The sequence below is a fragment of the Scyliorhinus torazame genome, chromosome 3 (assembly GCF_047496885.1).
Source record: "Scyliorhinus torazame isolate Kashiwa2021f chromosome 3, sScyTor2.1, whole genome shotgun sequence".
NCBI classification, from domain to species: Eukaryota; Metazoa; Chordata; class Chondrichthyes; order Carcharhiniformes; family Scyliorhinidae; genus Scyliorhinus; species Scyliorhinus torazame.
In genome coordinates this window covers 49,516,216-49,533,156 of record NC_092709.1, presented here as the reverse complement: position 1 = coordinate 49,533,156, position 16,941 = coordinate 49,516,216, and the positions used below count along the sequence as shown (strand labels likewise).

The window sequence follows — 16,941 nt, the reverse complement described above, 5'->3', positions numbered from 1 at the left end:
GATGAATCAACCTCTCCAAGAAAGCCAGTTCAGGTGAGCCCTTCATGAGTTCATCACATCTGGACAATCAGTGACTGACAGGCAATGTTGTATTCAGTCTGTTCATGAAATAAATCTATCTGCTCTCTCTTATAGGTCCAACAGGTCCAGATAGACCTCTTGAACCAATATAAGCCCAGGTCCTCAGGCAACCTCAGACGAGGAAAAGTGAGGATTCATTTGAGGAAGACTTGGCACTGCATTCACCTGCACCCTCCACCAGCTCAGAGGCACACCTTAGTGGGCCCTGGGTATGGAGTAGGCTCGGAGTCATATTCTGGGGAACCTCTCACATACAAGTCTCTAGAGCAGTTGGAGGAGTGACAGCCCAGGTCTCTGGCACTTGGAAGACTTCTTGAGAACAGGCACGTTCTGAGTTGGAGTCAGATGATACTCCTCTGGAAACGACCATGTCAATCATCTTGGACAGGCAGGAGAAAATCAGGAAGATTTGCAAGAGGCAGTCAGCAGATTAGAGCGAAGGATGGAGGAGCACATCTGCATTCTGCCTGGTGTCATGGCATCGACATGCAAGCACCTCGAGGCCATCATGGGAAAGGTGGCAACAGTTTTGGTCCAGTCAGCCCTGCCGGATGTGTGCTTGGGCCTGCACTCCATTGCTGTAACCACTGGTGGGATCCATCTGTGGTGTGGGTGGGCAGGGGATGGTGACACACCTTCACGTCGCTCCAGGAGCTCCTTCTCAGAGTCAGGCAGAGGGCCTTGGGCACCCAGAATGAGGAGGACCAGCAGAACGACACCCCAGGGCCATCCAGCTATGTGGCTCCGAGAGCTCATCCCAATCCCCTCTGCCTGTGACCCCATCACCTCACACTGTAGCTGCCCACAGGATGACACCCAAAGCAGGCCAGGGCCCACCAACCCCTGTCCGCCTAGAGGACGGCCAAAGTAATCAAAGTCGAACCCCAGTCAGCAGGCTGCCTCCACCTCTGCTGTACTTGGGGTTGTACCTAAACATAGTGGTAAGCAGGGCGGCATGGTGGCATAGTGGTTATCACTGCTGCCTCATGGTGCTGAGGATCCAGGTTAGATCCGAACCCCGGATAACAGTCCGTGTGGAGTTTGCACATTCTTCCCATGTCTGCATGGATGTTATCCCCAAAACCCAAAGATGTGCAGGGTAGGTGAATTGGCCACACTAAATTGCCCCTTAATTGGAAAAAAATAATTGGGTACTCCAAATTTTTTTGTGTGTGTTCCATCATTATAAATACCATGCACCTTTGTAATAGATTTGTTGTTCATGAGAATGGTGTATTCATTTGAAAACATTGTGCATATGTATCTACGTGTCTTCTTATTATGAGGGTGAGCCATGCTCCCACTCAGTGATCACCTCCCTTTGTGAACCACACATTCATCTGATGTGTAGCTGACTCGGGATAATTATTCCACCCTTGTGTCATGTCAGAGAGATGTGTGAAACTCTTCATTGAAGGCTCTGCGAAATGCTTTAGCAACCATACGCCTTAAAAGACAGTATGGAGTTCTGCGTCCTCACTAGCTTTGAAAGGGTAGCTGTAATTGTCCAATTGACAAGGCTGCCTTCATTATTAGTGTCAAAACACGAGACCTACAATCATGATGCTCCCTCCAACCATGCGTGCATCGCAGTGTCTGCAAAAACCTTCCCAGAAAGATGCTGCATTAATGCTTTTGATGCAGCGTCTGCAGTGTTCTAGGGGCTCTCACTTCCCAGAAGGTATCAATGGAAGGTTTGCTGCTAACCTTCCCAATCAAAAGGTCCTGGTGGTTTGGAGGTCAAGTCAGAATGGGAAACTCAAAGTTTCTGGTAACTTTGTCCAAATCTCCATGCTAACTTGAGGTAACTCCCTTTTTATGTCTTACACACTGCTCTGCAGTTCAAATCTTTAAAATTCCATAAACATTAAAACACACAATGAATGCAAAGTCAGGAAGGCTATTCTTAAAAGACTTATTTTATCCAAAGCCTGTTGGCAAAAAATACAATACATAACACATAATATTAAGTGACAGTTAGTACTTACTCTCTGGCAAAGGATTTGGTCACTGGCGATCTGACTGGAGCTAATTCTTGCATTTCTTCAAATTCAGGTAAAGGTTTGATTTCCAATGGGGCAGGTTTAACTGTGATATAAAAAATGCACATGAATATACTTGCTGTATAAAAAGAATGGGGAAATTGCTGGGCGCCATTATTTTACATACAGCGTACAAAATATTAAGCAGTGCTGGTGGCATGTTTATTATTTAGAGAATGATTTAACATTGGAAAAGTACACAACTTGTGAATCATTTGCAGACATATTAATTGGGGCTTATTGGGTCCTGAGAAGATACTCGCTATTAAACATGTCAATGTTTTACTTTCAAACATATCTGACTAAGAAGTCTCAACTGTGCTTTATGCACTTGGACTTCTAGTAGATCCATTGGTGTCATGGGGGACATGGCCAATTCTCAGGAAGTGTGGGAAAACAAGAAGTGTGGTTTCTCGGTCCACCTTTTCCCCCACCCTCCTGAGAAAAAGATCAAGATCTGGCAAAACCCGCGACATGAAACTTGTTTAAACATCCATCTCAGGTTGTCAGAAATGCAAGCCAAATGTTTTAAACTTGTAGCTAGTTTTAGAAAACTGTTACACAAAGTACTTGCTGTTGAATATTGACTTGCACAAAAGTTTTTTTAAAAATACAAAAACCTTAGAATGTTTAAAATCAACAAATGTGTTGCAGAATGTTTTACTGCTTGCTGGTGTTACTTCAGGCAAACAAAAGTTGGCTGCAAACCAGCAAGGAAATTTCAGAATGTAGCTGCACTAATTAGAAACAGAGACCATTTGAGCGCCCAATCTCAGCATCAAGAATTGCAAATAGCCTGCCTGATGCACAAGATGATGATTTTATAAGACAACAATTCCGGCAGGGAGCTTTACTTGTCAGTAGCCCCATGAGGAAACGGAGGCAGACAAGACCAATGGTTATCCATCCATTCATTTGAAATGTCGGAAAACCATGGGCAATGCGCACCTGGATTTTCAAAGAATGCTGCCGGACAAGGATACTTCCTTCTAAAAGGATGTGTGAATCACACAGTCATGTCAAAATATCTGCTGAATTCCGTAAAAGCAAAGACAATTTTATAGAATTACTAAGTACAGTCTGTTGATCTTGTAAGGAACACCAAACCAAGTCTTTTTTGTTAAAATCCAAACCATTTTGAAACAAACACGGTGATTTAAAAATAATTTCTCAATCATTTTTATTGCCTGCTAATAAAATGGAAAAGATAAAAGTTTCAGCCAAATGGGTCTCTATTGTGCTCGTCCTAACTGGAAGAGAGATTTCCCAGGCATGTTGCTGTTGGCTATTCAAGGAACAAAACTGCTTTCATTTGTAGTTTTTATGTATTATAGTTTTCTTCGTGTCAGAATGTCGATTGCTGAGTAAATTCTCCACACCATTTTAATATGTTGGAACTTTTCTGCTTACTCTCATCAGGACAGTAGAGGCCACTCTAAACAAAGTTTGGAGTCAAGTGCTCCTCAGATCATGGTATGAAGTTGCTGTACAATTGTTCACTTTCATTCAGTATACAAATACAATGTAATTAAGTTGTCAGTAAATTCTGCATTCAAGGTTAAAATTGAACTACTTACTGATGATAAAATTTAAAACAGCAACCAGTTAAATTGTTAGAATGCAAAAGTATTTTACAAGTGTAGACAGTTATGAATCATAAATAGCAGATATGATTTGTTCATGAATATTTAGCCATTGTATAATCAAAAAGTGTAAAACAAACCTAAACTACAAACAGAGGTATAATGTTTACTGATCAATTGAACAAGAATGCAACTTGTTGATGCGAGGGTTAATCGCATAGTAAGTCATTACTGAAAAGTTTAGTAAGTTAAAGTTCCAAGCCATCTTAATATAGCATGCTGAACATTACCTACCCTTGTGTCGTCTTGGAGTAAAGTCACCTATGGTTTGAGTATCAGTTCGTTCTAAAACAGGTTTAGCTCTTAATATTTTAGGACTTTGACCTAATTGATGAGAAAAGAAGACTCTTCGGTTATAATTTTTCTCCTTAAAATGGCTGTGCAATGTTGGGCTTTTAGCGTGGCTAGTTGCAAAATTGCAAGTGCAAGTGTTAACCAGCCGAGCAAAAGCAATAAATGTATCTCTGGCCAATCAGCCAGTCCTCACCATGCTCATGCTTAGAGGCTCAAAGCATTATTTATTTACTTTTTAAGTAGAGGAGTAAATAGGTACAGCATGCACATGTCCTAAGCAGTGTAGACAAAGCAGGCACATTACTGAAAGGTAAATGCAGAATACTTCCCAGGGTACAGATGAACCTTCTAGCACCAAACAAACAGCTGAACCTTTCTGTCACAACCACCAACATAAACCTTTCCCCAAACAGCTGCACAAGGATCACCCACCCTCAGATATCTTTTCCAACTCGCCATTTTCATAGGAGTGTCTGAACAGTAAACACCTACAGAATTGTGTGTGGGGGAGAAGGATGCACACTCTAATCTGATCCTGCCCTTAGATGACACATACACATGCTCTAGCAGGACTTGCGAGATAGCAATCAGTTATAGGAAGAGTGACTAATTTTTGCCCATCCCTGGTTGCAAGGCAGTGAAGTTAATTGCGAAGACAATGCTATCTAAACAGATTCATTTTTACTTTAAAATCTTTTAGAGTTTGGTCCACTGCTGGTGCTGAGAAATGGAACACTTTCCATGTCAGACAGCCACTGTCATCAGCCAGGCACTTCCATGCACAGTGAGATGCTGAGTAAAGTTTCCTCTGTTGTATCTGACTGATGTGTCTGGCTCTAACTTCCAAACTTTACCTTATTCAGTGTGTTGCATTTCCATTTACCACACTGGCCATCGCATGGTCCACATAATGTGAATGATCGCCAAGTTGGTACTCAATTAGTGTGGTGACAGTATTTCCAATTCAAGAATGCAGCATTAAAAATCTATATTGCAAATCTTAAACTTCATCGCCCAACTGCTATTCCATCAGTCATTTCCAGTAAACAGCCTCACTCCTATGTGGTTAGTTTAGCAATCAAAACCTTGGAGACATCAAGACTTCTGAAAGCCACATCCTCAATTTCAGCCATTACTTCAATCTTTCAAATTACATGGGAAACAAACCACATTTAACACTAGCATTAAGGCTAAAATTAAACTACTTTCTCGCAAAACTTCCATTGCTTGCTTTGCAGGGGGCTGAGGCACTTGGTTCCCATGAGCAGTAACGACTTCAAGCCCAAGGATGGCTGGAGACTAAAACGTGCTCCCCCCCCCCCCCTCAAGCTATACAAAGGAGAGACCAGTTCCACTGTGGGCTTCATTGTGTGAAACAGAAGCTTCGCTCTGATCAGAGGGAAGGGTGAATAGACGCACCCTCCTTGAACTGAGCAGCCAAAATTTCCCAGTGGAAGGGAAATTAGTGGAAAAAATTCTGGGGGGCAGGATTAATCAATGCTTGGAAAGGCAGGGATTGATCAGGGACCGTCAGCATGGTGGGAGATCCTGTCCAACTAATTTAATTGGGTTTTTTGAAAAGGTAACTAAATACATTGATTAGGGTAGCACAGTTGATGTGGTTTACATGGAATTCAGTAAGGCCTTTGGCAAGGTCCCAAATGGAAGGCAGTTCCAAAAGGTTAGAGCTTATGGGATCCAAGGCAAGTTGGATCCAAGATTGGTTTGCTAATAGGAGGGCTGTTCTTGTGACTGGAAGCCTGTGACCAGCGGAGTACCACACGGATTGGCGCTAGGACCCTTGCTATTTGTTATATGCATTAACAACTTGGATGTGAATGTAGAAGGTATAATTAGAGGTGTAATTAGGTATAATTAGGACGTTTGCAGATTACATGAAAATTTGTGGTGTTGTTGATAGTGAGGAGGAAAGTCTGAGGCTACAGACCGATATCGATGAGCTGTTAAATTAGGCAGAGCAATGGCAGATGGAATTTAATCCTGATAAGTGTGAGGTGGTGCATTTTGGGAGGCCTAACAACGGTAGGATATGCACAATGAAAGGATAGGAGCAGGGAGGTCTTGGTACAACTTTATAAAACATTGGTTAGGCCACAGATGCAATATATTGTGTGTAGTTCTTGGCGCCACACATTAGAAAAGACATGATTGCACTGGAGGGGTTGCAGAGGAGATTCACCAGGATGTTGCCTGGGATGGAAAGTTTCAACTACAAGGAAAGACTGGATAAGCTGTGTTTGTTTTCCATGGAGCAGAGAAGTCTGTTTGGGGGCGGGGGGAATCAGATAGCAGCATACAAAACTAGAGAGTCATAGATAGGGTAGATGGTAAGATTCTTTTCCCCATGGCAGAGGTGGTGGGACTGTTTTGGTGTTGTCTGACCCTATGGGCGCGATCCCACGGCCACGCAGCACCCAAAAAGCAGCTTGCCACGGCACAGCATGGCCGATAGAAGTCGGGAGACCCCACTCCCGGGATCTACCCGGCTCTCAACGCCTCATGAGATCTAACGCGATCTCGCAAGACGTTGTGATGTAAATTCCGCCCATTATGGGCGGGGTCACCTTTTAGCAAATCTGCATATTAAAGCAAGACAGCTAGTCGCACTTTAATGTGCAGATTCCGGAGTTATCTGAGGCGTGGGATCAATCACCCTCACCTTGGAGACTTTGGGCGGGCACCATTCAGCACTGGCCTCCACAAACGGGACCCGACGGAACGGCACTCATGGGGGTCTCCCAGGTGTGTGCTCTTTGGGCAGGGTGGCACCTCCAGCTGGTAGGGGCACTGTCTGGGTGCCAGGTTGGCAATGCCATAGTGTATTGGGGTGCCATGGAGATCAGGATGCTATTTAAAAATGGATCCTAATCTCTCATTACACTGAGGAATTCTGGCGAAGCACTGTCAAAGCATCCCACCTGGCCTCCCACAGCGTCTTGCAGCCTCCCCAGGTCTGCGTCCCCAAATCTTAGGGCTGGTTTCCTGGGCGCCATTGTTGCGAGCTGGTTGGGGTTGGCTGAGCAAGTGCTACTTAAGTTCTGCTCAACCTTGTTAGCGGGGGGCTGGCGAGCGCGGGGCCGGCAAATCAGCTGGCGAGCTTTCATTTGCAGCGAGAGGCCCGCAAGGACTCTTTAAGTGGACCAATTAACATTGAATAGCATTGCCGGCCTTGCTGGGCCGAGCGCTGGGAAGTTCGCGGCTGTTCCTGCTCGCTATAACACTTAGAAATCTTTCTGGAGAATCGCGCCCTTAAGTCATTTTTTGGCTGAATTGCACCCAGGTCGATGACCTTTCATCAGAACTGGGAAAGTTAGAAACGTAATAGATTTTACTTAAGAGGCAGGGAAGGGGGCAATTTAGTGAACCAATCCACCTACCCTGCACATAAGAACAAAAGAACTAGAAGCAGGAGTAGGCCATCTTGTCCTTCGAGCCTGCTCCGCCATTCAATTAGGTCTTGACTGATCTTTTGTGGACTCAGCTCCACTTTCCCGCCCGAACACCATAACCCTTAATCCCTTTATTCTTCAAAAAACTATCTCTCTTTATCTTGAAAACATTTAATGAAGGAGCCTCACCTGCTTCACTGGGCAAGGAATTCCATAGATTCACAACCCTTTGGGTGAAGAAGTTCCTCCTAAGCTCAGTCCTAAATTTACTTCCCTTTATTTTGAGGCTATGCCCCCTAGTTCTGCTTTCACCCACCAGTGGAAACAACCTCCATGCATCTATCCTATCTATTCCCTTCATAATTTTATATGTTTCTATAAGATCCCCCTGCATCCTTCTAAATTCCAACGAGTACAGTCCCAGTCTACTCAACCTCTCCTCGTAATCCAACCCCCTCAGCATTTTTGTGGGGGTGAAATCTACGCAAACACGGGGAGAACATGCAAACTCCACACGGACAGTGACTCAGAGATGGGATTGAACCAGAGACCTTGGCGCCGTGAGGCAGCAATGCTAACTCCTGTGCCACCGTGCTGCCCCCGGAAAAGGATGACTTAAAGGCTAGGTGTTGAATCTCAGTTGCTTGCATGGGTAGAGGAGGTGCTGTGGTTAGAGGAGGTGCTGTTGGGGATGATAAAGAATCACCCTGCCCTTTTTCCACCATTCTGAAGGGACCTCCACAACAACCTGGTCCATTCTTCAATCATTTGTATATTGATAATTTAGTATTCCCTATTCACAGTTCACAATCACCTACTTTGGAGAGGTCAAAGACAGATTGGGTGACCACTTTGCAGAACACCTCCATTCAGCCTGGAGTGTGACCTAAGCTTCCAGGCACATGTCATTTTAATTCTCTGCTCCACCCTGACCTCTATCCTTGGCCTCTTACACTGTTCCAAAGAAGCTCAACATAAGCTCGAGTAGCAGCACTTGAAATATGGATCAGATACTTCACAGCCTTCCAGGTTCAACATTTCAGTAGTAACTACTACCCCATGTTTTGTACATTAGCTACTGATGAAGATTCTGCTCTTATTTACAGCTCCTCTAGAGCTATCTACTGTTTGTTTACCTTCCCTTTTTGCCTTGTACCTATGTATTTACATTGTGTATCTGGTGTTGCCCTGTTATGTATTTTCTTTTTATTTTATCTTCTTTTCATGTACTAAATGATCTGTTTGAGCTGCTCGCAGAAAAATACTTTTCACTGTATCTCGGTACACGTGACAATAAACAAATCCAATCCAATCATTTAATCGCTCCTGTCTTCATACCTATCAGAGGCCTTCGCTTTTGTTCTTTCCCTCACCTTTGTACACAGACTCTGTATTTGCCTCAAACCTGTTACATCGCTGACTCTTTCCAGTTCTGATAAAAGATCAGTGAATTGAAATGTTAACTGTTTCTCTCTCCACAGATGCTGCCTTACCACCTGAATTTTCAGTTTTGATTTTGGACAGGATTTTGTCCAATTGGCTATGATGTCCTCCATGGCCAAATAGGCTGTTGACACTAGTCGTTCAGGACGGCACTAACATTATTTAGGCGAAGCAGCAGATGTTTATGGGATTGTGTAACAACGGATGGGAATATTTTAAGAGGAATCTGGCAGAATTGGTTCGAGAAAGCAAACAACTCTGCAATAAATTGAAAGTACAAGTGCAAACTGACCTACAGTATAGTACAGGGTTACACTTCTTTCACACACACACCTACAGACACACAGGTCGGCACTGTTAACTATCTTAACAGTCAAATCCTTAAGTCGATGAAGTGGAAATGCCCTATTAATATTACAACTGTCGACACAATGAAGCAAAAGGTTTTAAGGTATAATTGAACTGATGTCTATGTTAACTTGCATCCCAATATGTATCTGATTAAGAGCCAGCTAGTTTCTTTGTCAAAGTCAATTCTGAATTTACAAGGCTGGCGATTTATTGCGACAGCAGTTATTGCGGCCAATTTCAGGATATTTTAGATACCCACTTGCTATTATATTGCTCGACAATATATCAAAAGTTGCTACTGAAATGTGTATGCATTAATATGTATGTTTCGTACAAAACTAATCAGATTAAGTACTCCTGCTAATTAAATTAATCTGGATCAGGGCTGCAAACAGTAAATGCGGCATCTATGGAGCCAATTATTTTTTCTCTTGCCTTTCTCGATTGAAAGCTAATTAAGATTATGATGCAGAAATGCAAAGTGAGAGTACGTGATACCGCTCACTAATTTCCACATAATGCAAGTGGAGTGGCTGCAATCTTACTCCAAGTAAGCAACGGTGCTTCTACAGACTGTTGAAAATTACAGATTCCCCATGTTTATTATACACCAATGAACTTGGAACCAAATGTTGTTTATCTACAAGAGGATGTTGCCACTAGCAATTTCTTCCAGCCCATATGGCTCAGTGATCATGCTTCTGCCTTATTAATGGCAAGGCCCATGCTGTTAAGAAGTTCTTTTATTTGGCCTCCCATGTATTTCTGGGGTTGCTTTGGGATTTCTTCCATGTTGATGGCGGTTTGGTGGTGAATGGTCTGGCAGGGACATGCACAGGGACCTAATGATAATGATGCAATTTGGGTGAACTGTAGTAGATGGGAAGATTTATATTTGTTCGACATTTCCTCCGGAATTCTCCAGCTGCACCACCATAACTTTGACGGATGCCCTGTTTACATTCATAGTCAGGATTTCTGTTCAACCTCCGTGAAGCTACAATGATGGACTGAGAGAAAGCTCATGGCTAATTCCGGGTGATTATTTTTCATTACATGTTTTACTATCTATGTCTCGGCCAATAGTTCAGAGCATTTTTATATGCTACCAGTTCGTTTCAAGTACTTTTAAAGGCTCTCCAGTTCTACGTATTTTGGATTTTGTCACCGCCTCACACATTCCATTACTAAGAGTTTCACTTAGGCTTTAGCTGATGTGGGGGCCGTTTAGCTCAGTTGGCAGGACAGCTGGTTCGTGATGCAGAGCAATGCCAACAGCGTGGTTATTCCCGCCTTCTCAACCTTGCCCATCGCCTGAGGTATGGTGATCCTCGGGTTAAATTACCACCAGACAGCTCTCCCCCTCAAAAGGGAAAGCAGCCTATGGTCATCTGGGACTATGGTGACTTTACTAGCTGGTGTGAATGATCAGTTTATGGCCATTTACTCACTGGTTTTTCTTCCCTAGAAATAGAAAGCTGGTCACTTCCTCCAATAATATGCCCACAATCAGAAATTTGCAGAGAGTGAGTAGGAGAAAAATCACCCGGTAATCTTGATCCCCTGCACAATGCTATGGATTGACTGTGTTGCTCTAATTCCTCTAATTAAAGTCAGTAGTATCGGCAGTGACTGGCACACTCATTTTATCTCAGTGGCTTGGCAGGAATCCAACCCAGAATGATGGAGGAAAGTCTTCTCTCTCTGTTGGTTGTAAGGGCCTATGTGAAACATGTTTGGTGAGTCTGACACATTTTCCAATGGGTCTCCTAAACAGAACTGGCAACCAATTGGTACGGAATGAGAAAACAATTAAATAGTTAGTGTGGATGCGGGGAAAAAAAACACCCGTGAATTAAGAGCACTCTCTGGAATTTGGGGTTAAAGTGCATTACTGTGACTGAGTGGAAACAGCTTTCCACTGCATTGGGCCATGCAGTCTACTTGACCAGAGAATGGTTAAACCCATGGAGAACCACAAGTGGAAATGTTTAATGCCCGAGGACTACACAAACCATATTTTCATAGCGTAATCGTGAAATATCCAAAAGCTTCACAGAATTCACTGAAGCTGAAATCTGACAAGGTATACCCTCTTACTGTGAAGGGTACAAGCAAAAATTAACAAAACTCATACGCTAGCCTGCTTATTAACAGCAGAAACAAAGCAGCCTACAAAACCTCAGAAAATAGTTGTTCACACAGTATCATGTTAGCATGAACTCTCAACTCTGAGGAAAGTGTGCGTCAAAATGTAAAAGAAATTCCATTACATTTCCCCAACAATGCTTTCAAAGGGCAGCACGGTGACGTAGTGGGTTAGCACTGTGGCCTCACGGCGCCGAGATCCCAGGTTCGATCCCGGCTCTGGGTCACTGTCCGTGTGGAATTTGCACATTCTCCCCGTGTTTGCGTGTGTTTCGCCCCCACAACCCAAAAATGTGCAAGCTAGGTGGATTGGCAATGCTAAATTGCCCCTTAATTGGAAAAAATTAATTGGGTACACTAAAACTAAAAAAATAAACAAAAAAACAATGCTTTCATAACTCTACAAAGAAAACATCTCCTCTGCAGTTAAAAATGAAACATGACAATCTGAACCTGCCGTGTTACGGGGAGGTTTGCCTGTAAGTGTTATTGATTCCACTTAGCAACTGCATTTCAGGAGGCCAAGATCAGCACAAATACACATCTTTGCTAACCACAACACATATACACCTAATTGATACAACTCATCTCCCATGGAAAAACATGCCATTAGAAATTAGTACACATATATATATATTTAAAAACAGCCATACCACACATTCGGGATTATAAAATAAACTGTGTATCCGACAGTCTGGTCCCCATTCGGAAACAGTCACTACCTAGAAAATCTAGACCTCACACTGCCTGGCTGACAGTACCTTAAGCAATACTTCATTGCAGTGTTAATGTAAGCCTACTTGTGACACTAATAAAGATTATTATTATTACCAATCCAACTGAGGTTGCTGTTTTCTCTCATAATCACCTGCGCAGGCTTCAGCCAAATTCACGAGGAACATGGTCAATGGAGGAAAAGAGAATTTTGCACCCCCCCTCCCAATAGATCTTTTCTCCCAGTTTTAACAAACCTCACAGCATTTATATAATCCTGAGACAAAATGGACTTTCCGGAATGAATACCACTCATGAACCTCCATTTTCCCCACGATTCCATGTTTACACAGGTATCTGTTAATCCATGTGTTTCTCATTATTATTTAACAACATTGGGGAAATACTCCCAATTTACGATAAAACACTTCTGAACCCAAACCCAAGTGGCACAATATCAATAAACCACAAGCACCAGTTTCAATAACAATGCAAAACAACAAGTTTTCAGTGTCTTTCATTCCACGTGGACCCGTTAGGTCATTGATTTTTACGGACTAGGCGTTGCTCAACATGTTAAATATGGCCACAAATCAACACTCAGATGTACATTCTGAGCAAACGTCAAGTACCATTCTCGTTTGTCTTATAAAAGTATCTGACAGACAATTCATCTGAGATTTCAAACAAAATTAAAGCACCCGAATACTATTCCACAAATACATGATTGCTTTCTGCCACTACATCAATGTAATCAAGACTCAATGACATTAAATGAAAACTTGCTTTCAATTTACATGCTCATTATCAATCCACAACAAAGCTACAGGGTTGGAATACTGTACTTATATGCGGGTACATCATCCCTCAAAGGATGGTGGTGACATACCACCTACTCTGTAATTACCAGTACCAGATCAGTCTAACAATCGGAGTAGCAAGGGTATTGCGAGACAAGGAGCACCTGATTGCACAGAAGCAGAGGACGAAGAAAGGAAAGTGGGTGGAAAGAAGTGTTGTAAGCAGATTATTCAGGTAATGTTCTTCAAAGTTTAACATGCATATATTGTCACTAGGATCTTAGTGAAAGATAAAAAGTCACGTTCCTACTGTGGTCCACTTGATAGTGTAAAACACCCTCCAAAACAATTACAGATTCTGTTTTTCCAAACTTGGGCCATGTTCAAAGAGCATTTGGAGCTGTAAAGCACGAGGGCCAGGTTTTGAGCTCAGAGCAATGAGGTGCCAAACCTTCATGCAAGAAATATATCCCAGAGGTGTGTTTTTCTTTCCCATCACTATAATTATTGGCACCAAGATCCCAAATGTGCCTAGTGACAACAGTGATGCAAGAAACTTCAATTCACTTCCTAATAAAATATTAAAAATAATTTTTGCACATTACGCAAAATGCAGGTGTTGTTAAAATTAACCCAAGGTCTTAGAAGCAAATGCAATGTGATGTTTGAGAATAAACCCAGCTAGTAGCATCCTCCACCAGTAATAGCTGTATAATAAAAGCATTTTGCAGCGAGGCCCAGGTACAAGAGCACATCAACTTTGTAAAAATAGACAATAGATACAATAACATTCCAAACACAAATCAAAATATTTTAGCATTTCTCCATTTCTAAAACAACAGTGGGCTGAGTCAAAGTAGCTAATTTACTAACTGAAAAGTCAAAATTCAGGTGGTTTAATGTAATATTGTCAATTTAAAAATATTCCCACTCAAAACCGTGAAGTGTCCAAGCCGATATGATTAACATGCATGTGGCATGTTTGGCTGGATAATAGCACGAACTTAGAAAGCGAATCCTGAAAAAGTAGTAACGTCTCTGACAGAAGAATCAAAATCCACTCAACATACATCAGCATAGGATGTAGGGAAAGTCTGCTTCACAGTTGAAAGCAATTTAATGTTAACAAGCCAAAAGCATTTAAGACTGCAGGTGGCCTCGTAACACCATTATTTTCTACGCAAACTAATCCAGGCCTTTCTCATGCACAGTGGTACAGGAAAAGGCGATTGTTATTAAAGTAATAACACATTTTGAACCTGGAAGGGTCCTTCAAGTACATTTTTATCAATTGCACTAAAAAAGTCCTAAATTAATATGTAAAATTTAGCTCTTCAGACTTATTTAATAGTTGCAAACACTCTAAATATCTTTAAAAATTGCAGTTTTGAATCCAATTTATAATCTAATTGGCATTGCAGCAAGTAAATAGCTTCTACACAATTTTTCCTCTCCTTCCCCCACCAAATTGTGCAACGAACGCTTCAATTTCAAAAGCATTTTCATTTTTAAATCTTACACTTCAATGTGAGAATTGTAGGCACGTCACATTCATAGAATTTACAGTGCAGAAGGAGGCCATTCGGCCCATCGAGTCTGCACCGGCTCTTGGAAAGAGCACATTCTTGCAGAACTCCAAATTAACAGCAAACATTTCAAAATTACTTTACCTTGAACGTTCAAATAAAATATTTCTACTCATTCAAATGATTTCGGTGATGAAGCACGAAATATTAAAATGTTATATCATCTCGTCATATTCTGAACTGAAGGGTAGACCACAATAAATGCAAACGATCTGAAGCCAGAGAAAGGCTGTACAGATCTACTCTTACCTTTCCTGTCGGGTTTTAGGTTCCTGTCCACTGGTGGCGGCTGGCAATCAGCAGTAGGTACTGGCCTCCTCGGAGGAGTTTTTGGGCTTACCCTGAAACCCATGTGTGCTGGAGGCGGTACCTGCATTCCCAGTGCGGGGAAATCAAAAGGACCGGGTGTCATAGCTACATAATTTGTTTCCTGGATTGGTTCAGAGTGGCTGATTGACTGCAGGCGTGGTGGAGAGTTGGCATCCATGGGTACGTAGTTCTGGTCAGCTTCTTCAGTACACAAACTTGCCAGTGGCACCATACCCTTCTTTTGCTTAAAATTGAAAGGAAAAAAGTTGTAACTTTTGTTTTTAAAGTTAGTTCAAATTGCTCCTCTTTTTAAAAAAAATGTAGGACAGCATTCCCCTTAATATCGGCTTGCCAAATGGCACCGTTCGCACCTCAGAATCAGAAGGTCCTGGGTTCAAACCTCAATTCAGGTTTGAGCACATAGGCTAGATCGACTCTCAGTGGTATTGAGGTTCTGCATCGTCAGAGGAGATGTTAAATCACTAAGGTCCCATTGCACTATTGAAAGAGGAGTCTGGCATTTCCCCAATGTCCTCAACTAACATCCTAAAAACAGGTAAACCGGCCATTTGTCCTATAGCTGTTTGTGAGACCTTACAGCGTGAAGCCTGGTTGCTGTGTTTGCCAAAATTGCACGACGACTCTTCAGAAGTTATTAATTGGCTGCAAAGTACTTTTGGATGTCTCAAGGACATGAAATACACCAGGGGCTCTATTTTAACTCAAAGTGGATGGGTTTTGAATTAATTCAAATCTCATCCTATATACCTTCTCTCATTCAGATTTGTATAGCTCAGTACCATATCAAGCATTTTGGAAGAATTGAGACATTGGGGGATACCCTGCCCTGGTAACAAGCCTAGAGGAGGAAGGATTGCCATGGGCTTACAGGCCATTTAAAATTCCTCCGCTCCCCAAATTTGGGAAAGACTAGGTTTGGCATAACATTAAACATGAATTTCAAAATAAAGTCGAGGTAATCAGAAAAAAAAGTGCTGAGCAAAAATAATGTCAAAGCAATAAATTGATCATTTTTTAAAAGAGTAATTTCTAAAGATCAGCATTAGTGCGTGTGAGGGAGAGACACTGTTTGTCTGGCTCACTCCGAATTTCTTGATGCTCACTCACTGACCCACACCTGCTGTGTGAGTGGGTGCGCCTGTGCGTTGGTGTGCGTGGGTGAGGATGAGTAAGGAACTGGATAAGTGAACCGATCAGCAGCAAGCAAACACGGGAGAGGAACGACCTGTGATTGGAGGAACAGGTTTTTTTCCCCAGAACCTTCCATTCCACTTACCAGCATTTTGAAAACTGTCTCTGGGGGCCACGTTGGGGGGCTTTGCGGGCATTGGACAAGCCTGTGCTATACCTGTAGTCTCAACTTTCCTTTGGCAGTTTAATTTGCAACACTGCCTTGATGACAGGAGTTAACTGGTCAAATGCACCACAAGCATTTGAGTACTGCACTGAGGTGTCAGCATAGACTTTTGTGCTCAAACCCTGGAGTGGGCCCAGAACTTTGCGGCTGAGGCAAGAATGCTACCAACTGAGCCATGGCTGACACTCTTACACAGCTTCTTCTAGAATCACACAATAAACATCTCTTCTACAAGTACTGTATTTGGTAATAACTACTCCACGACATACATGATTTACTTGGCAGCTATTTTAACACACCATTGTACCTTACAACGTACACTGAAAATGTACGGTTTTGCACTTTGAAACCAAAAGGGTTAAGAACATAACATCATAAATAAACACAGCCTTGTGATGACTTACATCAAAGTAAATAAAACACACTTACTAGATAGCTACTAAATCCTTCCCCAAGATCGACCGAATTTGAAAATGTTCTCGGAATATCATAACTATCTTGAGGACCACAGTCTGTAAAAGAAGGGGTTTCGAGGGTAAGGTTGTTAAAATCAAAGTGCTCTTCCAGGGAAGAAATTAGAACACTAACAACAGAACATGGTAAATCCAATGTTAGAAAGTACCTAATTTACTGAAATAGAAACAAAACCAAGCTTTTTGTGTCGTTTCCCTCTCAAAATGGCAGTCAAATCCACTTTCAAATATTCTTACATGTGTTAGGTCCATCACAAAATTGCACAGAT

The 16,941-nt window shown here is 42.2% G+C and overlaps 1 protein-coding gene across 6 annotated transcripts in view; it reads right to left on the bottom strand.

Annotated features, from left to right (window-relative positions):
* Positions 1 to 16,941, bottom strand: part of gab1 (GRB2-associated binding protein 1) — a 307,978-nt gene that overhangs the window by 11,814 nt on the left and 279,223 nt on the right. For 4 of the 6 annotated variants that reach the window (XM_072495643.1, XM_072495644.1, XM_072495648.1 and 1 more), the window contains 4 exons: positions 16,629 to 16,711; positions 14,762 to 15,065; positions 4,001 to 4,090; positions 2,070 to 2,169 (listed from right to left, as the gene is read on the bottom strand). In XM_072495643.1, the coding sequence (XP_072351744.1) occupies positions 2,070 to 2,169; positions 4,001 to 4,090; positions 14,762 to 15,065; positions 16,629 to 16,711 (577 nt within the window). The remainder of the gene's footprint in view (positions 1 to 2,069; positions 2,170 to 4,000; positions 4,091 to 14,761; positions 15,066 to 16,628; positions 16,712 to 16,941) is intronic. The other 2 variants (XM_072495645.1, XM_072495649.1) reach the window with 1 other exon arrangement.